The 26,163-nt window shown below is 46.2% G+C and overlaps 1 protein-coding gene across 1 annotated transcript; it reads right to left on the reverse strand.

Moving 5' to 3' along the window:
• Positions 1-2,661: 2,661 nt before the first annotated feature.
• LOC133163745 (lymphocyte antigen 75-like) lies at positions 2,662-24,651 on the reverse strand. Its single transcript, XM_061293960.1, has 67 exons — positions 24,454-24,651; positions 22,844-23,061; positions 21,995-22,107; positions 21,740-21,861; positions 21,607-21,669; positions 21,377-21,532; positions 21,214-21,296; positions 20,602-20,716; positions 20,481-20,522; positions 19,234-19,457; positions 19,055-19,167; positions 18,741-18,862; positions 18,608-18,670; positions 18,378-18,533; positions 18,215-18,297; positions 17,764-17,881; positions 17,634-17,684; positions 17,395-17,562; positions 17,026-17,136; positions 16,847-16,957; positions 16,439-16,647; positions 16,260-16,372; positions 15,954-16,075; positions 15,820-15,882; positions 15,585-15,743; positions 15,385-15,473; positions 14,795-14,915; positions 14,643-14,678; positions 14,394-14,564; positions 14,052-14,165; positions 13,864-13,974; positions 13,762-13,794; positions 12,294-12,514; positions 12,071-12,183; positions 11,837-11,958; positions 11,708-11,770; positions 11,424-11,579; positions 11,258-11,343; positions 10,688-10,802; positions 10,558-10,608; positions 10,319-10,486; positions 9,933-10,043; positions 9,754-9,864; positions 9,416-9,624; positions 9,231-9,343; positions 8,935-9,056; positions 8,800-8,862; positions 8,565-8,720; positions 8,365-8,453; positions 7,325-7,445; positions 7,204-7,239; positions 6,958-7,125; positions 6,575-6,694; positions 6,387-6,497; positions 6,285-6,317; positions 6,066-6,218; positions 5,615-5,758; positions 5,359-5,493; positions 5,132-5,292; positions 4,927-5,050; positions 4,789-4,843; positions 4,644-4,710; positions 4,446-4,579; positions 4,332-4,375; positions 4,082-4,255; positions 3,830-3,984; positions 2,662-3,761 (listed from the first exon to the last, which is right to left on the reverse strand). The coding sequence occupies exons 1-67, from the start codon at positions 24,530-24,532 to the stop codon at positions 3,654-3,656; spliced, it is 7,764 nt and encodes a 2,587-aa protein (XP_061149944.1). The 5' UTR covers positions 24,533-24,651; the 3' UTR covers positions 2,662-3,653.
• Positions 24,652-26,163: the final 1,512 nt, after the last annotated feature.

The following is a 26,163-nucleotide window of genomic DNA, read 5'->3' on the forward strand; positions in this document are numbered from 1 at the left end:
ACTATAATGTCCTGTTATTTCGATGAGATTCATCATGTCTTTGTAATTATATACTGCAGATTCTTTTATTCAGACAAACCTTGCCTGAACAAAAGAATCTGCAGTATATGCTATAATGTCCCGGTATAACAGGAAAACATCAAACAAATCAAATGATAAAGTACTGCAACTTGACATTTGTTTCTTATTAAAACATGGTTGCATGCAGACAGTCACTCTATAAACATGGAGTTCAATTGTATTCAGTATTCTTTCACTAAAATAACCTGCAGTAAATCAAACTCAAACATTTCATCAAATATACCTTATCAGAACTCACTGTTCTTGTCCACTTTTTTGGGATACTTCTCACAATGATAAGTTTCCTACATTGACAAGTAACAACATCCAGGAGGCTGTTAATATTCTAGGTAAGGGCCCTGAAACATTTCTAAGACGACACACAAGCACAATGGTTGCCAAGTTACTCTCTTGTATCCATTGAAATCTGGTATGCTGTCTACGTATAATCTCACTGCTTTTTTTCTGTTTACTGGTAGAATTGTTCACTCAAGAAGCTTCATTATTTAATGAGTCAGTCTATGATTGTAAACCCCAGATTATATCTCAGGAGGTAATGGGCAGACACCTTATGTTACCTCTTGATATAAGCCAGAGGTGAATACATTCCAACCTACTGAGAGATCGAATCTTAATTAGCCTTGGTCCTTATCTTTCACAGCATATCAATTCTGAAAAGCAGATTGAGGCGGTGAACAACATGTCTTAAAAAGTGAGGTCATGATGAAAGTGAAAAAATAAAAGCAGTGATGTAAATGTGGGTGTACATTTTCAAAAAGGAAATACTCAATATTTGAGCCATTGCTTAAGAATGTCAGTATTTTTGAACATTTCTGAAAATGCGGCAATGCTACGCCGGATGTGAATCAATTTATATACGAGTTCAGAAATACCTCTGGAAAATCAAAGCATTCACGTATTTAACTAAAATAAAATGTAATCAATTTATGAATATGTTTAGAAATACCTCTCGTCTTAGACTTACGCGGCAAATGGGACATATGTTATTGTACAAATAGAACAACTATAAAACTTTACCGCCTGGATTCCACCAGGGGCACACCTGTGTTAGCCCACATGATCTAGTATGGGTTTCCAACTAGGTCTTAGGTGGGTTCCGAACTGGCATTTATGTCTGACCCACCGAGGCACCCCGTGTGTATTTGACTATATGGGCTTGAACTAGGGATCTGAATAGTCCTTGTGTGCGCTCCCACAGGACAAATTATATGCAATCCATTTAGACCCCATTTGTGTTTGCCCATTCAGGGCTCCACTGATTTTGGTGGCTCAGGTGCAGTCACATGCTCGGACAACGGCAATGCCAGGTGACTGAAGACTTGATCCAATTTGGAAATCCCTTGTTTAAACAAGGGTGCATGATTTTTTTTTTTGAAAAATAACAAAAGGCGATGATGTGCAGAAGGTTAGACAAAACGACAAAAGGATAACGTAAGGGGTTACCACAAGACAAACAATTCAAAAGAGTCACATGTACGTACTTACGGTGGCAAGAAGAAGAAGAAGAAAAAACAAAATCCATAAGCGCACAGAGCATACAAAAGTCATCACTTAGTACATGAGAGAAGTGAGCTCAAAAACTACAATGCACATGGAAAAGAGCGATGCAAACATTCTGCACCAGCACATTGCTGAAACTGCCCTCAAGTAGCTGCTGATTGGAAAAAGGTGCCTGGTGTGTAGGCCAGGCAATTCCCATGCCCACCTCGCTCAGACACTCCCCTTATTGCACCCACTTCCCATTTACCCAGTTCGAAATGCCCACAAATCCAAGATGGAGACGATGTGGAACCCGGTACCTTTGCCCACTTCCAGCCCATATAAGATAACATGTACAGGTGTGCCTCTGGTGGAACTCGGGGGCGAAACCAGATGAAACCCATCCTTCCTTTGGTCCCCAGGAAACACTCATTCACCACACTTGGGGCACAACTGGACATAATGGCAAGAAGAATTGAGGGTTAGATGAAATCACAGCTCTACTTAGTGGACAAACAGTGTAAGCACACTAGCTTGTATCTCTGTAGACGAAAAGAATATTCATCCTGATTTGAGCTGATGTGGAATATTCTGAAAAGAGCTAGTATATAAGGCCGATTTAGTCGGCAGAATGATCATCGGTTGGGCCCCATTCTGAACGGTATAATGACAAAACCCTCCACCGCATTTGGTCAAGTGTCCGTTTTTCACAACCCTGCAACCAGCCCTTGATGTCTCCAATTTTATGATTTGTTTTTTCTTTTTCCGAGAGGCCACAGGAATAAAAGTGTTTCCAAGTTGTATGAATAGGTGCTTGTTGAGTATTTGTTTTGTCAAACAGCCTCTGATGTTGAGAGTGTTTCAAATATGTAGGTCTATTTTCAAATACTACCTATTCCATCTGATTTGTTAAACAGTCCCAGACAGGGGCACAAGTGTTTAATTCAACCAAATTTAATTCAACCCAATTCATTGAGAGATCATTTAAAATATTTGCCTTTTGTTTTTAAATTTAGCAAGAGTTTGTGGTCGGGGTAAAGCTAACAGTTTAGTTGGCATGGTTTGAATCAGTCAAAAAATGTAGAAAAAAAACCCCCCGAATCGTAATCAGTTTCTTTTATTTTGAAATTAATGAAAATCAAACGGCAGTGAAAGCCAAAATTTTTCTGACAGCAGTGATTGAGTAAATCACTTCTACAATCAGTAATCAAAAATGCAATAATACATGAATTGTATACAGTGAATTGTAGATGTAGTAACATACTGTAGAAACAACAAAAGTGAAAAACACAATTTTTCTGACACCAGCGATCGAGTAAAAAACTGCCATCAGTTATCAAAAATGCTGGCTTTAAATTTATATGATATATACAGTGACTTGTACTTGCAGTACTAATGGAAAATACTGAATTACCCGTCCAGTGAAATACTGTCTACAATTGCAGACATCATTGGCAGTAACATAGCTCACTGTTGATTCACAATTCATTATTTGTAATCATAATATATATATATATATATATATATATATATATATTTTTTTTTAACCAGAATAAAACAATAGGCTGTCGAGTCTGGGCACCCTTTTCTAAGGCCGATTACGACAAGACAACACAACACGACATGAATATAAAACAAAACAAAGAACAATACCAGTAACCAACTTTGGACTTTCATTCCAGCTCCAAGACTATTCTAGCCTGTCACGTTCTTACAATTGGGCTCTTTGAAAGCACTGGGATTTCTGTACAATTCTTTACGAAAAGGCAGTCAAAGTTGTTAAGCGCGCAAAAAAAAAATAAAGAAAGACAAAGTAGACCAAGCAGAGTCGAGTGTTAGTGAACATAGCATGCTTGTTCACATTTCATTTGGACACGACATCTAGTTGGGTAATTATAGCGAAGCTAAATGCAGCTACTGTATGAATTACAAACTTATGCAGAGGTGTTCTGATTGCAATTTTGATACTATTCATAGTTACTGAGCAGAGTAGGGAGGGTATTAAAAGTTGCTCTTCTTCTTCTTCGATGACTTCCTTGGGGCGCACCGTTGTAGATTTTCTCCACGGGCATCCTGCTGTTGGCAGGTGGACTCTACTGTGCTACCTGTGGCTTCGATGAGGTAATTGGAAAGTGCATTTTGGGCATCTTGCACATGAAGCTGTTGACTTGGGCGCAAGACATTAGCTTCCATTTTCCAGTCTGAAAGAAAACCATCAGTTTCAGTGGAACGCAAAGGTATTCTTCCAAATGCTCTTTTGGGCACCCACCTGCCGTAACAGAGCCACGCAGTGCTTGCCGAGGCCAACTCGCTGGTTGGGTTCTCCTGCGACCCAGTGGGTGAAGGTCACCTTGTGGCGGTCCGACCACACGAACATGCCGGGAAGCGCCAGGTCGTTCAGTCCGGTCCACATGTCGCTGGTTTCTGCAGAGGATGGATGGGAACAGAGCTCTCATCCAGTTCTCAGGTATTGCATCCATCGAGTTATTCTACGGAGACTGTTAATGTTTGGGATGCGCACCAAAGTTGGAGGCATTTTTCACCCACGCCTGCTCGACCTCGGTGCGGATGGACACCATTTCGGCATCAAAACCACGGCAGACTTGTTGAGCATCAGCCCAGTTCCTTTCGTCGTCAAAAGGTTTGTAGCAGAATCCCGCAAACTCCTCCCAGTCAGGTGCCGAGCATCTGGGCTCTGCAGGCGAGACCCCGTGTGAGTTTTAGTGGTCATGACAGTTGGCGTGACATAAAGAAATGGTTTTTGAACTCACCCCCATCTGCAAACGTATAAGACATACCCAGTGGGCCGTCCAAACTGCAGATAGGAAAGCGGTAATTAGCTGGTGGCTCTTCATGGGACTTTTCTGTGAAAGTTGGCCACTCACTGTCTGGAGATGATCCCGTTCCCAGCGGAGCCCGTGTAGACTTGCTGTTTGGGAGCTCGCATCACAATACAATCTCCTCCAATGTCATTCTGAATGACTCCAGCGTGAATGGCGGCGGCGCAGATGTGCGAGTCCTGCATTTACACAAAGTTGCAGTCACAGACAAGAACTTGACGGGTGGGTGAGGTAATCACGTACCTTTGAGTAGACCAATGTTCCAAAGACAAAGTGTTTGTCTTTGGCACACCCAGGTGGACAGTAGAACCTGCAGAAGTCACGCACACGTTGTGAAATTGACGACAGGCAGTCATCGTCATGAATCATTGTGTCAGGCGTGACTCACGTCATCGAATCGGTCAAGTGGAGGCTGTTGAACTGTCTGGCACAGGTCATCGCATCTGTCGGACATAAGGCGGGATCATTTTTCATTGTTTTGGGCTTGTTGTTTTCGGCAAGCAAAGCAGTAGATTGTGTTGCTCACCGTCATGTGCGCATCCCAAGATGTCTAAGCGGAGGCCAAATTCTGGACGATTCTCCAGCGGCAGAATGCGGACGTACTGAGCGAACGCGGGCGTCTCAAGCAGATGAGTCCCACCACCGATGAACTAGAAATAGAATGTTTCCTTGTTTGTGGTGACAAGATTGGAGGATGAGGTTGCGGTCGATCTGATTACCCCTGTGCTCACCTTCCCGTTTGGGTGTTTGGTCCACTTCCTCCTATCAACGCTCACCTTCATCTCAAGTTGGATGTCCCAGGAGCGAGTATTGTCGCTATCACACCCCTGGGTCACGATCGCCGTCACCTTTCTCTTGTAACCGAGGTTCACCTGGATCCAGCTGCCGACGGCTGGAGGGGACCAGACATTAGAACGCTCAGGAGACCACAGTGACAAGCTGTCAATTATCTGCGTACGAGCTTTTGACGGCTTCCAGCAGGACTCCCCGTTGAGGCGGGCTTTTTCTGGGGTGGCGTCTTCCATTGAGGAGGAGGCTTTGAAGAAAGAGTCTGCGAGGCTCCCGTCCGCAATGCCCAGACTGTCAAGACATACTGAGGACAGCCAAAAGTCATTTTCATTTGGAAAAGAAATCGGCCCCTTCTATCCGCTTGTGGAACTCCTTGTATTGGTTTTTAGATTGCAGAGCAGAAGATCACAAAACGTGAAGCCCACCTTTGTGCTCACAGCTATAGACCATCTCCAGATATTTGGATGTGGCAGGGCAGGAATCGTCCTCCAAAAGCTCAATGTGGCATTTTTGGTGACCGTTGCACATTTTCCTGTAGCGAGGGAGGATGCCTTCCACTCCGCAGTACTCTGCAAGTTACAACACACCGGTGAGTCTGAGTGGCCCTGAGGAGCATTGATGCACCTGAATGAGTTCACTAAGACAAAGTCGAACCAAACTAGTATGTTTCTGCCCGATGAGCGTTTCTGCATACAGACTAATTTTGGCATCTGAACAATTTTTAAGCATTGGTTCATTTTCATTACGTTTTGTCGCATGCCAAAGTTCTTTGGAGACTTTCAGGAGACCAAGCAAAACACGCTGAATGAGCCTTCAGAGGTAGGCGGATAAATGCCTTAATTGGCAGCATCAAAATGGTGGGTTTTCAGGTCTTACCGTCGTCGTATGAGTCGCTGTCCACCAAGCAAACATTGTCACTCCGCCGACCGTAAAAGGCGGACTGGATGCTGATGCGGCCTTGCTTCTGACCCTCATCCTCACATACGAGGTCAGCAGAATGGTTGTCGCAGACAAGTATCTCCTTAAAGCCTGAAAAAGCATTGTCAGGTCATTTTTGCCTAGGAATGTTTGAAGCCACTGTTTAAGACGACTTACCGTCATGAGGCTTCGAAGGTTTTGGGGAGTTTCCTGCAAGACAAAAGCCAAAGACACGAGACAGCATGTTGTGAGAATCCACTGAGCGTCGTCACGTCTTACCTCTTTTCTTGCAGATGTAGCCCCTTTTCTTCCTGCAATCGTCAAACTTCCAGCGACCGTTGCTTGTGAGTAAGGAAAGACAGGATGCACCAGAGAGGTCACCGGGATCATCTGGAAGGAGACGACAGATGCTCGGCTCCGTTCCTCCGCAACATTTCAGACAAACGTCGATTGGGTGTTTGACCCACCTCCGTCCATGAGCACGTAACCAAACGGGGATCCGTCAGTCCACTCGCTGCCGTCTTTCGTGATGTTGTTGTTGACGCCCAACCACAGAGAGGGAGAGCTCGGCAGAAAGGTGTACAGACCTTTGGAGATATGTGGTAAATGTGCAATAAGCGTTTGAAACAATCCTGTTGGTGCTTTGCTCACTGCCGGCTTCTTGCGGGAGAGGAGCAAAGATACACCAACTGCTCATTGGTAGTATCGATGAACATGCACGTGATTTGAATGACTAATTGTTAAGGGTTGTCCGAGGAAACAAATGCAGGTGACGTCTGGAGCTCCACCCATGTTGGGGCAATTCAACAGCCCTGACGATAACCTGGAACCTGACAGACGGACAGCCTACTTTGTATGAAGGCCTGTTCATGTGAGTTGGTGATGCTGAGCAGATCGCCTCCGCGGCGGAGGCAGTCGTCTCGGGCCTCCTTCCAGGTCTTGGTGGGCCTGTGTTGAATCAAATAGCAGAAGTCGGAGGAGAATCGGTCCGGCCACCAGCCGCACTTTGCACTCCAGCCTGCAAGCGAGACTCGAGTCACTTGAGGGCAAAGCGGTGACAAGAGACCACATGTCGACTGCTGGGTGGGACGCCCACCTGCCGGCGGAGGAAGAACAATCTCTTGGACCTTGGCTGCAAGGAAAAGAGAGAACTCATTAGAACGCTTAGATAGAGGGAGCACATGGAAGTGCAAAGTGAGTGGTCTTCCTTTTCGTACCTTTTTTACAAATGAATGGCCGATTATTGGTGCAGGGCCAGTCTTCAATTTGTCCAGTTGGCGACAGCGCACAGCAATCACCAAGTCCTGTCGGCCGGTTTAGCACCCATGCAATGTTGCCCTGCGGACGACACGCCAAACATGACTTTGGCGCGTTTGGTCTTGCTTCCCGCTACATTTGGGTCCTTTTTTCCTCCCACTAATCAATATTTTCTCCATCCTTTTCTCACATTATATCCATTCATCCAGTTTTGAATGACTTTTATATCAATTTACAACTGTCTTCCAGTTAAATCACAACTTGCGTTTCAGACTCATTTTATTCTCCGAAATATCTAACTTTGACCCGTGAAATTTTGCACTTTGATCATCACTGATTTTTTTTTTCATTTTATTTGGTTTTCTTGTGTGTCAAGTTGAACCACGGCGGGGGCACTCTGGGACAGGGTATTAATAGGAAGTCCCACGTTGCGGCGAGGTGCCAGTTTTGTGTGGATGGCGAGAAAGATCGCTGGGCCCACGCAGTACGGTGTGTGGAGCAAAGAGTCCTAATCTGGTAATTGTTGTTTTAGTGTTTCAGTATTGTGGTATGATTATTTGTGGTAAATGTGTTTTCATTTGACAGGGTCGATTGGTGGTCGAGGCGTGGTGTGTGAGTGACTGGGTGTGGGTGTACAACCCGTCAGGTATGTGGAATTTGGGAGTTGGATTAGAACATAGTTTTAATTGTTTAGTGACACACTTTTTACAGTTGTTCACATATACCGCTGCCTACTGTCCTTTTTTGTTTGTTCTGTTATTCTTTTTTGGTTTTAATACATTTTGTAAACTTATTTCATCTGGGGTCATTGATTCACCCCACCTGCATTACATTTGTAAATTACAATACAACACACATAGTTCCACAACTTTGTCCTTGGTAAAGGTCTAGATGATTTACACATTCAATGTTGTTTATCTCTTCTCGTAACATTTGTCCTCACTTGGAACTTTTGCCATTCGATATAACTTTTGTAGACTGCTCTAAACGTTTCACTTACCGTAGGTGTTGCGTCGCTCCACTCAAAGTTGTCCTTGTTCTTCTTGAGTCCCACCCAAGATTGCACTCCTCCTGCATATGGTGCGTGAGCTTGGGGATATCAAAGAAGCGAGAAAATTTAGCACAAGAAGAGCACCGTGTCAGACATTGTGAAGCGGTCGGGGACGATTGCTGGTATCGGCAGTTGGTCTTGACGCTCACCAGTCAAGAATTGGCTATCAACCAGTGAGTGGACGCTGGCCAGGTGACCGTTCCATTCTTTGCAGAACCTCTCGGCTGCCTCCCAAGTTCGCTTCATCCCCTCAAAGTGATAGCAAGAGTCCTTATACAGGAAGTCGCCAGGGTTGCAGTAGGAAGCTGAAGCCACCAAGACACATGGATTACAAATCCACAACAAGACAGTGCAGGTGTGGAAAAATGCGTCGCTGCCACTCACTCTCCACTCGATTGCGGCCAATTCCATAGTCTTTGTAGGAACAGAGTCGTCCGTCTGGGCAGGCTGCAGGAGGACAACACGATTGCATTTTCTTCTCCTTTGAGCGTCAACATCGCAACGGGCGTGCGGACTTACCGTCGAGCGGCCGCTCGCACATGTACGGCAATGAGGATCCGCACGAGCCATGTCTCCACTTTCCAGGCTGACTGTCTACGTGCACACCTTGGTTGACATACGCGCAGGATTCATCGTTGGGGCTGTTGAGAAAAGTCGGGAAAAAGGAGACACACATCCGACAAACGTGCCAATTAGGAGGCTTTTCCTCCTTTCACATCAATACGAGTGCTCTCTCAAAATTTGCAGATGGGATCCATAATCTCGCTGTGTGTTCCGCCTGACAACAAAAGGACGCAAAGAGGTGACCTTCTTACCTGCTATCTTGACGCGAGTCCCAGTTGGCGTAAGTCGGCGTCACACCGGTGTCTGACAAAGACAGTCTTTTTTCTCCTGCTTCAAAAAACCGACACCAGGCCACGTCACATTTCTGCCGAAAACAATCGCAGGTGACAGTTAAGTACCAGCGGAGAGTCAACGTATTTTACCGCTTTCGTCTCACCAGATTGGAACGTCCGATCCAGAACGGCTTGTCGCCCATTTGCTCCTTCACGAAGCTTTGCTCGTCCTTGGAGATGATGGAGACCAGGTCGCCGCCCTCCCAGACGCAGTCGTAACGAGCCCCCAGCCAACCGTTGGTGGTCTCCATCTTCTTGTAGCAGTTGGAGCCAAAGCGGCGCCACCCTTTGGTCCTTTCACATGTCTGAACGACTGAGGACACATTTGGGGATTACGCACTCAGTTTCAGACAAATGCGTCATCTGCATCAACACTCACGTACGACAAAAAATGTGTCTGTTGACACACATTGGGGAGAATCGGCCGAGCATCTCGTCTTACCTCTTCTCTTGCAGACGTAGCCGCGCTTCTTCTCGCAATCGCCAACTTCCACGCCGCCCTTGCCACTGAGTATGGAGTTGCAGCGTCGGCCGGAGGGGTCACCAGGGTTACCTTGAAAGAGACCACAGATGCTCAGCGCTCCTTCCTTCCTCCATACATCGGCCAGGTTTTAGACCCACTTGCGCCCAAAAGGAAGGAACTCGGTGAGGATTCGTCAGACTGCTCGCTGCCAACTTCAACAATGATGTCGCTGGCGTCCAACCACAAAGAGGAACCGCTTGGCAGAAGCCCTTTGGGTCAAAGGTAAATACAGAACAGAAGGTTGAAGCACCTTACAGATGCGAGTGCAAAACGCTTAACTGAAACAAAGTGCGGGTGACGTCGGGGTTGGGTCCTAGTTGGTGGGGGTCACAAGCTTATTTTTGGTCTTTTCTTTGGAATGACAGAAACTCGGCAAAATGTTGACGCGAGTCGGTGGTCTCTCGATTGAACTTTCTTCCGCATGGATTATTTCATCAAGCACTTCAGACGCACCAAAAAGCGCAGCAGACTGTGGACGGCCTACCTCGTACGAAGGTGTGTTCGTTCGAGTCGGTGATGGCGAGCAGGTTGCCTCTGAGGCGGGCGCACTCGTCTCGCGCCTCCTTCCAGGTCTTGGTGGGCATGGCGTTGATCAGGTAGCAGAAGTCGTTGGCGGGGTTCTCCCGCCACCAGCCGCACTTTGCACTCTTGCCTGCAAGCGAGACTCGAGTCACTTGAGGGCAAACAAGATTCTGCATGTGGGCTGCAGGCTGGGACCCCCACCTGACGCTGATGCCGACGCCGGAAGTAGCGGAAGAGAAGCTCTGGCCTTGCCTGCAAGCATGCGAGAGGGATCAAATATGAGAGAGCAACGAGAAGACAAATGGCAAAGGAGAGGTCCTGACTTTCTGACCTTTTTGACAGATGGATGGATGAAGGCCAGTACAACCCTCAAGCTGAATTTCTCCAGTCTCATTCAACTTTGCGCAGTCATCTGAATTTTGAGTAGGGTTCTTTGTGACGTTGTCCTGCGGAGGATACAGCGTGTTTGGTGTTGTAATTGCTCTGATGGCTTCATGCGAAATTTCCTTCAAAGTCACCTCACTGATTCAAATCTGTTTTTCTTCTCACCATTCTCATCATTTCCGGAACCAATTCCAACCTGAGTTTCAGATTGAAGCTTTCCAATTCCTAAACTGTTTATTTTTATTCTGAAAAATGTTTCCCTGTAAAATGAATGGTGAAGTCTTATTGTTTTTTTTTCCTCTTATATAACTCTATTCTAAGCCATCATCAAACTAAAGGACATTTTCCACCTCTTGTAACAAATTCAAACCAATTGACAGGAAGACCATTCTTGTCAGATTTCTCCTCTCTTTTGAATCAACTGTGGTCTACTAAAATGACACTTTTTAATGTTTTGCTTTCCAACATCTTCATAAGTTTCAATTTTTTACACCTCCGTTGCAAACGTGTCACTTACTGTAGATGATCCGTCAAGCCACTCAAATTTGAGTGCTGTGGTTTTCTTGAGTCCCAGCCAAGGTTGAGATCCTTCTTGCACGTGAGCTTTAGGAAAGCAGAACAAGCACTTGTGACGATGTTGTGAAACATGGCGCGACGATTGGTCAGTTTGTCTTGACGCTCACCAGCCAAAAATCGTCTGTCAACCGGTGAGCGGACGCTGGCCAAGAGACCTCCCTCTTCCTTGCAGAAATCTTCCGCCGCTTGCCAAGTTTTAGGGGTCCCCTCAAAGTGATAACAAGAGTCCTTGTACAGGAACTCGTTAGAGTCACAGAAGGAAGCTGAAACCCAAAATAAACTCATTAGAAAACCACAACGAGACGGAGTAGGTGTAAAACGAAAAAAGAAACTAATTAGAAAACGACAACGAGGGGCTGCGGGTGTCAGAAGAAGCGTCGCTGCCACTCACTCTCCACTCGACTGTAACTGTAACCTAAGTCTTTGTAGGAACACGGCCATCCATCTGGGCAGTCTACGGAAAGATGACATGGTTGTACTTTTCTCCTTTCAAACATCACGTCAAAACGTGCGGACTTACCGTCGGACGACCGCTCGCACATGTACACCAATGAGGATCCGCACGAGCCACGCCTCCACTTTCCAGACTGACTGTCTCCGTGCACACCTTGGTTGACGTATGGGCAGGATTCATCGTTGAAGCTGTTGGCAAAAGTCGGAAAAAGCGAGACATAACCTCGTCACGTGCGCATATTTTGGACAGCAATTCGAAAATATCAACGTGTATCCCCTCTGACACAGGTGATCTTCTTACCTCTGGTCTTGACGCGGGTCCCAGTTGGCGTAGGTCGGCGTCACACTGGTGTAGGACCAAGTCACGCTTTTTTCGCCCGCTTTAAAAAACTGACACCAGGTCTCGTTGCAGTTCTGCAGAGTCCAAACTCATTGTCAATGGCGTACCAATAGTGAGCCAACAGCCACTTGCTTGCCGTTCCATCTCAACGACCAGTAGCGAGCCAACAGCAGCCTGCACTTACCAGATTGGAGAGTCCGATCCAGAACGGTTTGTTGCCCATTTGCTCCATCACAAACATTTCCTCGTCTTCAGAGGTGATGGAGACAAGGTCCCCGCCCTCCCAGAGGCAGTCGTGACGAGCCCCCAGCCAACCGTTGGGGGTCTCCATCTCCTTGTAACAGTTTGAGCCGTGAGGACTCCATCCGTTGACTGTGTCACATGTTGGCTCATGATGGGTTAAAGCTGATGAAACATCAAAGTTCCCATGGTCATTTTTCAACCTTTGTTGACAACCAGAAATTCAGCAAACAAGCAAGAATGCAAGCCATCTAATTCAGCCAAATTGCGTCACCTGCATGACTGACAATCCACCATTGACAAGACTTATAAAGGACTTGGGCATTTAGGGCTATTACAAAAAAAATCAACAAGGCACATTTTTTGACGAGACGCTCATTAACCAGTTTCAAGATGCTGAATGATTTCAAGGACTGCTGCACGTGTCAAATAACGGAGGAAATTCAGTCCACTTCTGTCATTCTGCCCCTCGGACAGAGAAAAATGTGGGTTGTTTTTTATTCATGTGCAGCCCACAGGATGGCGCTACAGGTCAGGAGTCCACGTTCAACTTTTTTTATTTTCATTTATCACCAAAATATACGTTTGCAATCTATGCAAAGGAAGACGTCTTTTTTAACACAGCTACAGAACAATTAGAGCTCACTGGGTTTTTTTTTTTTCAGGTAGTTACACAAGAAAGATCTCATGCCCAGTTGTACATTTGTAACGCATCACTATTCCATCAGCGCAATAGGCTAGCTAGTCAACATTTAAGAGGAAAAAAAAAACATTGAAATAAACTGGCTGAAATTATGCTCCCATTTGTTTTTGCTTTTGGCAAAATCTCAGTGAGGAAAATGCACTATATGCAGCGTATGGGGCGCTGCACCAAAAGGACTTCCCAAGCGACAGGAGAAAAGTTATTTCGAATTGATATTTTATGTATTTATTTAACAGCTGTCTCTTTACGTGTGATCATTAACAGAGGCGCTGCACTGATAGGTGCGCCTCTGCTCTGTGCCCCTCACCTCCACCCACACACACGCAGAGTCGCTCCAGAGCAAAGGAGCCTTCTCGAGCATGCGAGTGTTTTCTAAAGAATTCAGGTGATGGCTTGCACATTTTATCTTGTACAATTATATTTTGTCAAATAAAACAATTCCATTTAGTAAATTATTAGGATTGTACACTTGACCATCAACCCCCACATCCCTGGTTGTCATATGGCCACCCCAGCTGATGCAGGGCCCCCCTCGGCCACCCCGATGAAAAAGTGCATTCAACTCAGGACATTGGCAAACAATGAGGGTTATCCCTCATTAGCTTACAGCCTGAATTCTTTACGCTATGAAAGTAAAGTAAAAATGAAGACAAGCATCGTCATGCCATTTTTGTTTTGCATCGTTTGAAGTCACCGTGCAGAGACTTACCAGGAAGAGGCTGCTGAGGCTTTGCCGGGATTCCTGGAAGACAAAAGCCAAAGACTCGAGTCAGCACGTTGTGAGAATCCACTGAGCGTCGCCACGTCTTACCTCTTTTCTTGCAGATGTAGCCCCTTCTCTTCCTGCAATCGTCAAACTTCCAGCGGCCGTTGCTTGTGAGTAAGGAAAGACAGGATGCACCAGAGAGGTCACCGGGGTCATCTGGAAGGAGATGACAGATGCTCGGCTCCGTTTCACCGCAACATCGCAGGCAAACATCGGTTGGGTTTTGGACACACCTCTGTCCATGAGCATGTAACCGAGCGGGGATCCGTCAGTCCACTCGCTGTCGTCTTTCTTGTTGTTGACCCCCAACCACAGAGAGGGAGCGCTCGACAGAGAACTGTACAGACCTTTGGAGGTAAATGGTAAAATATGCAACAAGAGTTTGAAACATTCCTGTTGGCGCTCTGCTCGCTGATGGCTCGCCGACTGCTCATTGGTGGCCACGCAGTATCGTGTATTCAAGTATATTAGCGGTTGTCCGAGGAAACCAAATGCATGCATGTGAGGTCTGGAGCTCCGCCCATGTTGGGGGAATTCAACAGCCCTGACGACAACCTGACGGACGGACAACCTACCTTGTGCGAATGCCTGTTCATTTGAGTCGGCAATGCTGAGCAGGTCGCCTCCTCGGCGGAGGCAGTCGTCTCGCGCCTTCTGCCACGTCTTGGTGGGCTTGTGCTGGATCAGGTAGCAGAAGTCGGAGGAGGAGGATCGGTCCACCCACCAGCCGCACTTTGCACTCCACCCTGCAAGCGAGAGTCGAGTCACTTGAGGGCAAATCGGCGACAGCAGACCACATGTCGGCTGCCGGGAGGGACGCCCACCTGCCGGCGGAGGAAGAAGAAACTCTTGGACCTTGGCTGCAAGAAAGGAAAAGAAAGAAGTCATGAGCACTCTTAGATTTACCTTAAAATGTAAAGTGCATTCTACTATTATTATTATGAGAGGGCAAAGTGATTGGTCGTCATTTTCGGACCTTTTTTACAGATGAATGGCCGACTTTCGGTGCAGGGCCAATCCTCAAGTTGACCAGTCGGCGACAAGGCAGAGCAGCCACCACGCCCTTTCGGCCCGTTTGGCACCCACAGAATGTTGCCCTGCCGACGACACGCCAGAAGTGACTTTGGTGCGTTTGGGCTTGCTTCCCACCGCATTTCCTCCAAAATGATGAGTCCTTTTTTCCTCCCACTGATCAATATTTTCTCAACCCTTTCCTACAGTATGACTTGAATTCATTTTACAATTTTCTTCCAGTTAAATCACAACTTGAGTTTCATACTCGAACTTTTCCAGTCATTTTATTCTCAGAAATGTCTAACCTTAACCTCTGAAATTATGCACTTTGATTTTTCACTTCATTCACTTTCATTCTCTCCTCATTTCATAACTTTGTCCTTGTTAATGCTTCAGCTGATTAACACCTTCAATGTTTATCTCTTTTGTAACACGCTGACCATTCTTGCCAAAGTCTAACTTACATTGTTCTGTAAAATGTGGCTTCCGATATGACACCTTCATTCTGAGCAAATGACAGCTTTTGTCGACTGCTCTAAGCGTTTCACCTACCGTAGATGTTGCGTCGCTCCACTCAAAGTTGTCCTTGTTGTTCTTGAGTCCCACCCAAGATTGCACTCCTCCTGCATATGGCGCGTTAGCTTGAGGATATCAACGAAGCGAGGACATTTAGCACAAGAAGAGCATGGTGTCAGACTTTGTGAAGCGCTAGGGGACGATAGCTGGCATCGGCAGTTTGTCTTGAAGCTCACCAGCCAAGAATTGGCCATCAACCAGTGACTGGACGCTGGCCAGGTGACCACCGTGCCATTCTTCGCAGAACTTCTCGGCTGCCTCCCAAGTTCGCTCCAACCCCTCAAAGTGATAGCAAGAGTCCCTGTACAGGAATTCGCCAGTGTCGCAGTAGGAAGCTGAAGCCACCAAGACACATGGATTTCAAATTCACAAGACAGTGCAGATGTGAAAAAAAGCGTCGCTGCCACTCACTCTCCACTCGATTGTAGCCGTTTCCATAGTCTTTGTAGGAACACAGCCGTCCGTCCGGGCAGGCTGCAGGGGGACGACCTGATTGCATTCTTTTTCTCCTTTGAGCGTCAACATCAACGGACATGCAGACTTACCGTCGAGCGGCCGCTCGCACATGTACATTAAGGAGGATCCGCACGAGCCATGTCTCCATTTTCCAGGCTGACTGTCTACGTGCACACCTTGGTTGACGTACGTGCAAGATTCATCGTCGGAGCTGTCGGGAAAAGGCGTGAAAAACGAGACAAACATCCAACAAACGGGCAAAGTTCTTTTCTCTATTTTCTGATCAAAAGTAAACAAAGGTCCTTCATGGCGTGCTCACACATTTTAAAAAAGGGGTTCCAAAATCTCCCCGTGCATCTTGCCCGGCACAGGACGCAAAAAGGTGACCTTCCTACCTTCCGTCTTGACTCGAGGTCCACTTAGCGTAGGTCGGCGTCAGAGCAGTGTCGGACCAAGTCAGCCTCTTTTCTCCCGCTTTAAAAAACTGACACCAGACCTCGGCGCAGTCCTGCCAAAAACAATACTGGTTGTCACTCAAGTACCAGTAGAACGCCCACTTGCGCTTCCGTCTCACCAGGTTGGAAAGTCCGATCCAGAACGGCTTGTCGCCCATTTGCTCCATCACGAACTTTTGCTCGTCCTCCGAGGTGATGGAGACCAGGTCGCCGCCCTCCCAGACGCAGTCGTAACGGGCCCCCAGCCAACCGTTGGTGGTCTTCATCTTCCTGTAGCAGTTGGAGCCGAAGCCGCGCCACCCTTTGGTCATTTCACATGTCTGAATGCCTGAGGGAACATTTTGGGATTACGCTGATGTAATAACGCACTGTTTTTTGTCTTCTTCGCTAAAATTATTCATTCAGTTTCAGCCAATTGCGTCACCTGCATCACCACTCACATCAGACCAAAAACTTTACAATTGCCACTTTGGTCCTCTCGGCTTATAACGCAAGTTGGGGAGAACGTACCGGGCATCTCGTCTTACCTCTTCTCCTGCAGACGTAGCCGCTCTTCTTATCACAATCGACAACTTCCATGCTGCCCTTGCCATGGAGTAAGGAGTTGCAGCGTCGGCCGGGGGGGTCACCAGGGTCACCTTGAAGGAGACCACAGATGCTCAGCGCTCCTTCGTTCCTTCATACATCGGCCAGGTTTTAGACCCACTTGCGGCCAAAAGGACGGAACTCGGTGAGGATTCGTCAGACTGCTTGCTGCCGACTTCAACATTGGTGTCGCTGGCGTCCAACCACAAAGAGGAACCGCTTGCCGGAAGCCCTTTGGGTCAAAGGTAAATACAGAACAGAAGGTTGAAGCATCTTACAGATGCGAGTCCAAAACGCTTAACTAAAACGAAGTGATGGTGACGTCTGGGTTGGGTCCTTGTTGGCGGGGGTCACAAGCTTATTTTTGGTCTATCCTTTGGAATGACAGAAACTCGCCAAAATGTTGACGTGAGTCGGTGGTCTCTCGATGGATTATTTCATTAAGTATTTCAGCTGCGCCAAAAAGCGAAGCAGACTGAGGACGACCTACCGTGTATGAAGTTGAGTTCCTGTAAGTCGGTGATGGCGAGCAGGTTGCCTCTGCGGCGGGCGCACTCGTCTCGCGCCTCCTTCCAGGTCTTGGTGGGCATGGCGTTGATCATGTAGCAGAAGTCGTTGGCGGGGTTCTCCCACCACAAGCCGCACTTTGCACTCTTGTCTGCAAACGAGACTCGAGTCACTTGAGGGCAAACAAGATTCTGCATGCGGGCTGCCGGTTGGGACGCCCACCTGATGCTGATGCAGACGCCGGAAGAGGCGGAAGAGAAGCTCTGGCCTTGCCTGCAAGGATGCGAGAGGGGTCAAATATGAGAGAGCAAGGAGAAGACAAAGGGCAAATGAGAGGTTGTGACTTCATGACCTTTTTGACAGATGGATGGACGAGTGCCACGAGTACAACTGTCGATCACAACTTCTCCAACACGACTCAATTTTGTGCAGACACCTAAAAATTTCTCATGATACCACGGGATATCATCCTGTGGACGACAGTGGACATGACTCGAGCGTGTTTGGTGTTGCAGTTGCTTGGATGGCTTCCCACTACATTCCTTCAAAGTCACTTCATTGATTCAAATCGCTCAAATTAATCTTCACAAGGTCTATCTCACAATAAAAATTGTTGCTCTTCCAACTTTCAGTTTGTAATCTATATAATCTAGACGGGGAGACCATTTTTGTCCGATTTTTGCAGATTCAATCAACTTTGTTCTGCTGAAAGGACACTTTTCAACTTTATCCTTATAACGTAACAGCTTCATTAGGGCAAAGTGACAACTTTTTAGACCTCCCTTGCACACATTGTCACTTACTGTAGATGATCCGTCGCGCCACTCAAATTTGCCATTGTTCTTCTTGAGTCCCAGCCAAGAATACCATGCTATTCGCTGGTGATCTTGAGGAAAGCAGAACAAACACTTGTGATGAAAAATTGCGGGACGATTGCTGGCATGGTCAATTTGTCGTGGTGCTCACCAGCCAAAAACTGTCCGTCAACCTTTGAGTGGACGCTGGCCAAGAGACCTCTCTCTTTCTTGCAGAAATCTTCAGCCGCTTGCCAAGTTCCATTCCTCCCCTCAAAATGGTAACAAGAGTCCTTGTACAGGAACTCGCCAGAGTTGCAGTAGGAAGCTGAAAGCCAAAAGAAACGAATTAGAAAACCACGAGAGGGCGCTGGTGTCAAAAGGAGCGTTGCTGCCACTCACTCTCCACTCGACTGTAAGTGTGACCGAAGTCTTTGTAGGAACACGGCCATCCCTCCGGGCAGTCTGCAGAAAGATGGCGCGGTTGCGCTTTTCTCCTTTCAGCGTCAACATCGCAACAGACGTGTGGACTTACCGCCGGGCGACCGCTTGCACATGTACGCCAATGAGGATCCGCACGAGCCATGTCTCCACTTTCCAGGCTGACTGTATATGTGCACACCTTGGTTGACGTACGCGCAGGATTCATCATTGGGGCTGTTGGGAAAAGTCGAGAGACACACATCTGACAAACGTGCCAATTTGGAGTTTATTTTCCTCTTTCCCGATAAAAAGAAAACAAAAGCTCTTTTAAACCTCATCAAAGAAATTTACCCATATTTGGAAAGGGGTTCCAAAATCTCCCCGTGCATCTCGCTTGACACAGGACGCAAAGAGGTGTTCTCCTACCTTCCGCCTTGGCTTGAGGCCCAGTTAGCGTAAGTCGGGGTCACACCGGTGTCGGACCAAGTCAGCCTCTTTTCTCCCGCTTCAAAAAAGCGACACCAGTCCTTGTCGCAGACCTGCCAAAAACAATACTGGTTGTCAATCGAGTACCGGTAGGAAGCCCACTTGCGCTTCCGCCTCACCAGATTGGAGACTCCGATCCAGAACGCCTTGTCGCCCATTTGCTCCTTCACAAACTTCTCCTCATCCTCTGAAGTGATGGAGACAAGGTCGCCGCCCTCCCAGAGGCAGTCGTGGCGAGCCCCCAGCCAACCGTTGGTTGTGCTCATTTTCTTGTAACAGTTTGAGCCGTGAGGACTCCATCCGTTGACTGTGTCACATGTTCCCGCCTCATGATCGGTCGATCCTGATGACACAGCAAAGTTGCCTTGGTCATTTTTCAACCTTTGGTGAAAACCAGAAATTCAGCAAACAGGCATGAAGTGCATTGCCGCCTTTATCAGATCACCAAATGATTCCCGAGCGCGGCACCGCTGCTGCTCACTGCTCCCCTTCCCCCAGGGGATGGATCCAAATCACACGGGGATGGGTTAAATGCCGAGGACGAAGTTTCACCGCACCCAGATGTGTGTGTGACGACGATCATTGGGACTTTTGGGACTTATATCAGTTTTTGACAGATTAAGTTACCTGTATTGCTGACAATCCCCAACTGACAAGACTTAGGTGGGCATTTAGGGCTATTAGTCTGAAAGAATACTGTCCCAAGAGATAAACAAGGCAATTTTTTTCACAAGATATTTATCAACCAGTTTCAAGATGCTGAATAATTTCAAGCACTGTTGCACATGTCAAAGAACAAAGGAAATTCAGTGCGCAGTCAACATGGGCGGCATTTATCATGTCATGTTTTTTTTGGGGGGTCGCCCCCCAAAAAAAGCAAGGCGATTTTATCACTGTTTATCACTGTGTGGGGACTTTAGCGCCACCTTCATCTGCAGGCCGTGTGGGAGAGCTTGAGGCAAGTGAGAGTTTTCAGGTTAACTAAGTCAGTAAGCAATTGGCTAAGGCTGCGTCATGGCCTGTAGCCAATCAGAGCCAGTGTTTTATACATGCTGACTGACGCACTTCCATCAGTAGTCACAACAGGACCGCTGAAGAATTTTCAAGTGGCCATATCAAAATGTATTTTAATATTGATTGAGGTTTAAGGCAAAAACGTCCATGTATTGTGTTGTGTGTTGTTTTTAACCGTAACGCTTTACCCGGTAACGAGTTACTTTTATTCAGTAATACAATTAATCAATCGACCTCGTTGGCGGGGTTCTCCCGCCACCAGCCGCAATTTGCACTCTTGCCTGCAAACGAGACTCGAGTCACTTGAGAGCAAGCAAAATTCTGCATGTGGGCTGCAGGTTGGGACACCCACCTGATCCTGACTCCTGACTCGTTAGAGAATCTCTGGCCTTGCCTGCAAGGATGCGAGAGGGGTCAAATATGAGAGAGCAATGAGAAGACAAAGGGCAAATGAGAGGTTGTGACTTTCTCACCTTTTTGACAGATGGATGGACGACTGTAAGTACATGCGTCAAGCTCAACTTCTCCAGCATTATTCAATTTTGTGCAGTCACCTGAATATTTAGGGTCAGCCCACGGGACATCATCCTGCGGACGACAGTGGACATGACTCGAGCGTGTTTGGTGTTGTGGTTGCTCGGATGGCTTCCCACCACATTTCTTCAAAGTCACTTCATTGATTCAAATCGCTCAATTTTATTTTCACAAGCTCTTTCTCACAATAAGAATTGTTGCGATGTTCCAACCCCCTTCCAACTTTCTGATTGAAACTTTTCAATAAAAAATGTCTCCCCGTAAAATGAATCGTGCACTTTGATTCTACAAATCACGTCATCGTTTTTTCCTTGTAAATTACAATGGTCATCCTCAGAAATCTAAGAATTTTTTCACTTGTAACATGAGTCAATACAAGTCAAAGTCAAATCTATTTGACAGGAAGACCATCCTTGTCAGATTTTTCCTTCTATTTCAATCAACTCTATTCTACTAAAATGACACTTTTTAACTCTTGCCTTCGAACATGACAGCTTCATTGGGGAAAAGTGACCACTTTTTAGACCTCCCTTGCACACATTGTCACTTACTGTAGATGATCCGTCGCGCCACTCAAATTTGCCATTGTTCTTCTTGAGTCCCAGCCAAGAATACCATGCTATTCGCTGGTGAGCTTGAGGAAAGCAGAACAAACACTTGTGGTGAAAAATAGCAGGACGATTGCTGGCATGGTCAATTTGTCTTGGTGCTCACCAGCCAAAAACTGTCCGTCAACCTTTGAGTGGACGCTGGCCAAGAGACCTCCCTCTTCCTTGCACAAATCTTCAGCCTCTTGCCAAATAACTTGCCTCCCCTCAAAATGGTAACAAGAGTCCTTGTAAAAGAACTCGCCAGAGTCGCAGTAGGAAGCTGAAAGCCAAAAGAAACGAATTAGAAAACCACGAGAGGGCGCTGGTGTCAAAAGGAGCGTCGCTGCCACTCACTCTCCACTCGACTGTAAGTGTAACCCAAGTCTTTGTAGGAACACGGCCATCCGTCCGGGCAGTCTGCAGAAAGACGGCGTGGTTGCACTTTTCTCCTTTCAGCGTCAACATCGCAACGGACGTGTGGACTTACCGTCGGGCGACCGCTCGCACATGTACGCCAATGAGGATCCGCACGAGCCATGTCTCCACTTTCCAGGCTGACTGCCTGTGTGCACACCTTGGTTGACGTACGCGCAGGATTCATCATTGGAGCTGTTGGGAAAAGGCGTGAAAACCGAGACACACATCAGACAAACGGGCCGATTTGGTGTTTTTTTCCCTCGTTCACGTCCTCAGATAACGTGCATCCCACCTGACACAGGATGCAAAGAGGTGATCTTCTTACCTTCCATCTTGACGCGAGTCCCAGTTGGTGTAGGTCGGCGTCACACCAGTGTCGGACCAGTTCAGTCTCTTTTCTCCCGCTCGGAAATCCTGACAACCGTCCTTGTTGCAGACCTGCCGAAACCAATCCCGTTGTCAATGGCGTACCAAAAGCTCGCCAACAGTATGCTTCATCGAAAGGATTTGATGTTAAATATCTCTTTTAGATTGCGGTCAAACGTTTTGTACTTGAGAAAACAAAACTCATATGTACTTGAAAAAAATAAAACTTAAATCTGAAAAGAAACGAGCTGATCTTAAAACTAGAAAAATAAAACAATATAGTAAAACAAAAAAGTGTTTTTGATTTCGCCTTGGTAATATTTTGGAATAAACTATTTATTTTCAGGTTTCACCGCAATTTATTTTCATGATTTGAGATCTTTTTTCCAGTTGCATGTTTTATAGTTTAATATTTGGAAATATTTTCAGGTTCAACTCTTGTTTTTTCAGAATGGGATGGATCTTTTTTATTCAGGTTCAAATCTTTTTGAGTTGTAATCCCAAATCTGGCGTGGGTGGGGCGAGGCGTGGAATCACAAATGACAGCTTAAATGGAAGGCTTAATTGGAACCACTGCCCAGAGACAGAGCTCTCAGGTAACGTAGGAACTAAAACAAATGGAATTTGACACCTCAATACGGCATAGTCATGACATTGGCAGCCTTAGAATTGATGCCCGTGACGAATCTATATTCAAATACCCAGTTCTGAGTGACAGTACTGAGCGCCAACAGAGATTTAAGGGCAATTTTTCAAGTTCAAAACGTTTGACCCATCCATACAACAGCCGCTTGCGCTTCCGTCTCACCCGATTGGAGAGTCCGATCCAGAACGGCTTGTCACCCATTTGCTCCTTCACAAACTTTTCCTCCTCCTCGGAAGTGATGGAGACCAGGTCGCCGGCCTCCCAGAGGCAGTCGTGACGAGCTCCCAGCCAACCGTTGGTTGTGTCCATCTTCTTGTAGCATTTGGAGCCGTGAGATTTCCATCCGCGGTCTGTGTCACATGGCTTATGACGGGTTACACCTGATGAACCATCAAAGTTGCCATGGTCATTTTTCAACTCTTGGTGAAAACCAGAAATTCAGCGAACAAGCAAGAATGCACGCCACCTAACTGTGTCACCTGCATAACTGACAATCGACAATTGACAAGACTTCCAAAGGACTTGGGAATTGAGGGGAATTATCCTGAAATAATACAAAAAAATCAACAAGGCACATTTTTTCAGAGGATAACCAGTTTCAATATGCTGAATAATTTCAAGAACTGAACGGAGGAGATTCAGTCCACTTCTGTCGTTCTGCCACTCGGAGAAAGTTTTTTTTTTTACTCAAGTTCTGTCCACACGATGGCGCTACAGGTCAATAAATTCCACATCCAACTTTTTCTTTTCCTTTCATCCATTGCCAAAAGATACATTTGCAATAAGGAAGACGTGTTGACAAGTCACGCCTCTTGTTCTAACATTGGTACAGAACAATGTCCGTGACTATCTTCTGCTCTTCACCCCCTTGACACACGTTTCAAAGTATTTTTCCTTTGTTTTTTTATTGGAATGAGACAAACTCAATGTGCGGTTGCGAATATTAAAGCCAATAGTGGTCTCGCTATGTGCACATCGCTATACGTGTGCGTATACAAAAAAAAAAAAAAAAAAAAGTGGATTTTGTTTGGAGGGATGGACAAAAAAAGTGCGAGGTGAAAATCAAAGTGGATCATATGATATTCTTTTCTGTAAGTGTTTAAGTTGGATCAATATTGCACGTCCTATTAGATATAAAACATTGTTTGGTGGTAAAGAGAGATTTGATCACTTATACTTATCCTCACAATGATGTACGACTTTAATGTAGAACGGACATCTTCATTACTATTAAGTACAAAATGTACTATTTGCTTATTTTCACGACAGTGCATGTGAGGAAAAAAATAGGGCGTCTGCCTTTCAAGAGAAGTGATACTCTGTATACACTGGATACCATGTCCCAATTTGTCTCGCAATCAATGTTAGCTTGTTAAAAAGGTATAACATAAAATAATCAGTTTGCACTCACATGACTCAAGGAAAAACGTTGACCCACAAGGTTTACGTGCACAAGAACATTTATGTGACGTCAAGAACATTTATGTGACGTCAAGAACAGCCAATCTTAAAACAACTCCATTTGGGTCAAAAATTGGACCATATTTGGGTTGCAAATCAGACCGAACTGTTTGGCGCAGAACAATCCATTTTTATACAAAACTCCAAAAATGCCCAAACATCCCATAGTACATTCACCCAGCTTCCTGAGTCGGTCCAATTTTAAACCCAGCAGCGGATCCACACTGCAATCCGAACTTTATGCCTCCTTCCAAAGTTATAATAAAGAGTACAACGATCGCAAAGTTGGACGTTTTCTTTTATGTACTCACCGGCTGCGCAGCTGTAAATCATCCATACGACGACAGACAGGTGGACCAGCGTCAGGCGCGCGGCCAGCGGGGCCATCATGGTGACTGACGGAAGGCCACCAGAGAGGCTATTGAACGCAGAAATCACGATGTGGTGCACACACTAGCTCCGCTCAAAACAGGTGACGGCCGCCGAACGGGCGCTTGCTCCGGTGCTGCTGCTGCTCGGCCCCACCCACGTGACTCACGCGCCTGAGGAAGAGCGCTTCCAGTGGAGACGCTCTTTACGTGTCCACGTCATTGGCTGCGGTAACGCGATATTATTTGGGCCACCTTCGCTCAGACTTTTGACACCACTTTGATTTGATTCAAAGCTTCAAGCTTTGATTCTACGTTTCAAAGCGAAGCCAAGTAATGCGTAAAAGTAATTTTTACTCGACATCCATCAAAGCGGATTCAGCTCATGACAACATTGGCTTACAGAAAGCGAAAAATCATTGGGTCACTAAATCAGCTAACATTTTCAGAAAATGATTTTCTGATCAATTGTGTCGGAGCAGCAATGAGCAGGGTGACATGTCACATTTTGGGCTAGGGAGCCAAATGCAGGCAAGCAGGTCTATTCCACAGAAGGAATGTCTTCTTAAAAGGCACTGGCGGTCCTAGACAGTTTTACCAAGGGGATTGTCTCCCTCAACAGGGTTGCAAGAAACGTGTTGAGAAGAAAAGACGTAAATTAACTGGAAAAGATTCGAGAGGAATCAAAGGTGAAGCCACCACGAACCCGTTATCCTCTAGTGTTGTCATAGTTCAGAACTACAACCTGGAGTGTCAAGGTGTTCTGTGCTCAAAGACATGGCCAGGGTAAGAAAAGATGAAACCCGACCACCACTAAACAAGAGGCACAAATTGAAACGTCAAAACTGGGCCAAGACATATCTTAAGACAGAAGTTAAGATGAACTGATGAGATGAGAGTGACTCTTGACAGACCAGATGGATGGGCCTGCGGCTGGATCAGTGTCGGGCACAGAGCTCTGTTTTGACTCAGACGCCAGCAAGGTGGAGTCCTGGTATGGGCTAGTTGGACCTTTTCGGGTTGAAGATGGACACAAACTCAACTCCCAAATCTACTGCCAGTTTTTAGAAGATACTTTCTTCAAGCAGTGGTACAGGGAAAAGTCAGCATCTTTCAAGAAGACCATGATTTTTATGCAGGACTATGCTCCAGCGCATGCATCAAAGTACTCCGCTGTATGGCTAGCCAATGAAGGCCTTAGAGATGAAAGAAGGATGACATGGGCCCCCTTCCTCACCAAACCTAAAACCTACTGAGAACTTGTAGGCCCTTTTCCAACGGGAGATTTACAGTGGGGGAAGACAGTACACCTCTCTGAACAGTGTCTGGGAGGCTGCGGTTGTTGCAACACAGAAAGTTGATTGTCAGCAGATCAAGAAATGGACAGACTCCATGGCTTGTGGTTATTATTGAAAAGGGTGGCTATATTGGTCACTGATTTTTTTGGGGTGGGGGGAGGTCAGAAATGTTTTGAGTTGTTTGATTATTATTCTCACTTAAACAGATGACAATAAACAAATGATGTGTGAACATTTTGTTTTTCATTTAGTTGCATAATACTTCTCTACACTAATAATTGCCCAATAATTGTGCACACACAGATTTTCTTCTTAGAAAGCCAAAACCTCTGTTTTACTTTATGAAATAATCAGA

The sequence above is a fragment of the Syngnathus typhle genome, linkage group LG12 (genome assembly GCF_033458585.1).
Source record: "Syngnathus typhle isolate RoL2023-S1 ecotype Sweden linkage group LG12, RoL_Styp_1.0, whole genome shotgun sequence".
NCBI lineage: Eukaryota > Metazoa > Chordata > Actinopteri > Syngnathiformes > Syngnathidae > Syngnathus > Syngnathus typhle.

What these genes read in the sequence shown, in the direction of transcription:
- LOC133163745 (XM_061293960.1), bottom strand. Translation starts at nt 24,532, where the DNA reads ATGATGGCCCCGCTGGCCGCGCGCCTGACGCTGGTCCACCTGTCTGTC. An exon ending in GGATCGGACTCTCCAATCGG is followed by an intron (nt 22,108 to 22,843) that starts GTGAGACGGAAG and finishes TGGTTTCGGCAG; the next exon opens with GTCTGCAACAAGGACGGTTG. An exon ending in CTACGTCTGCAAGAGAAGAG is followed by an intron (nt 9,625 to 9,753) that starts GTAAGACGAGAT and finishes ATGTGTCCTCAG; the next exon opens with TCGTTCAGACATGTGAAAGG.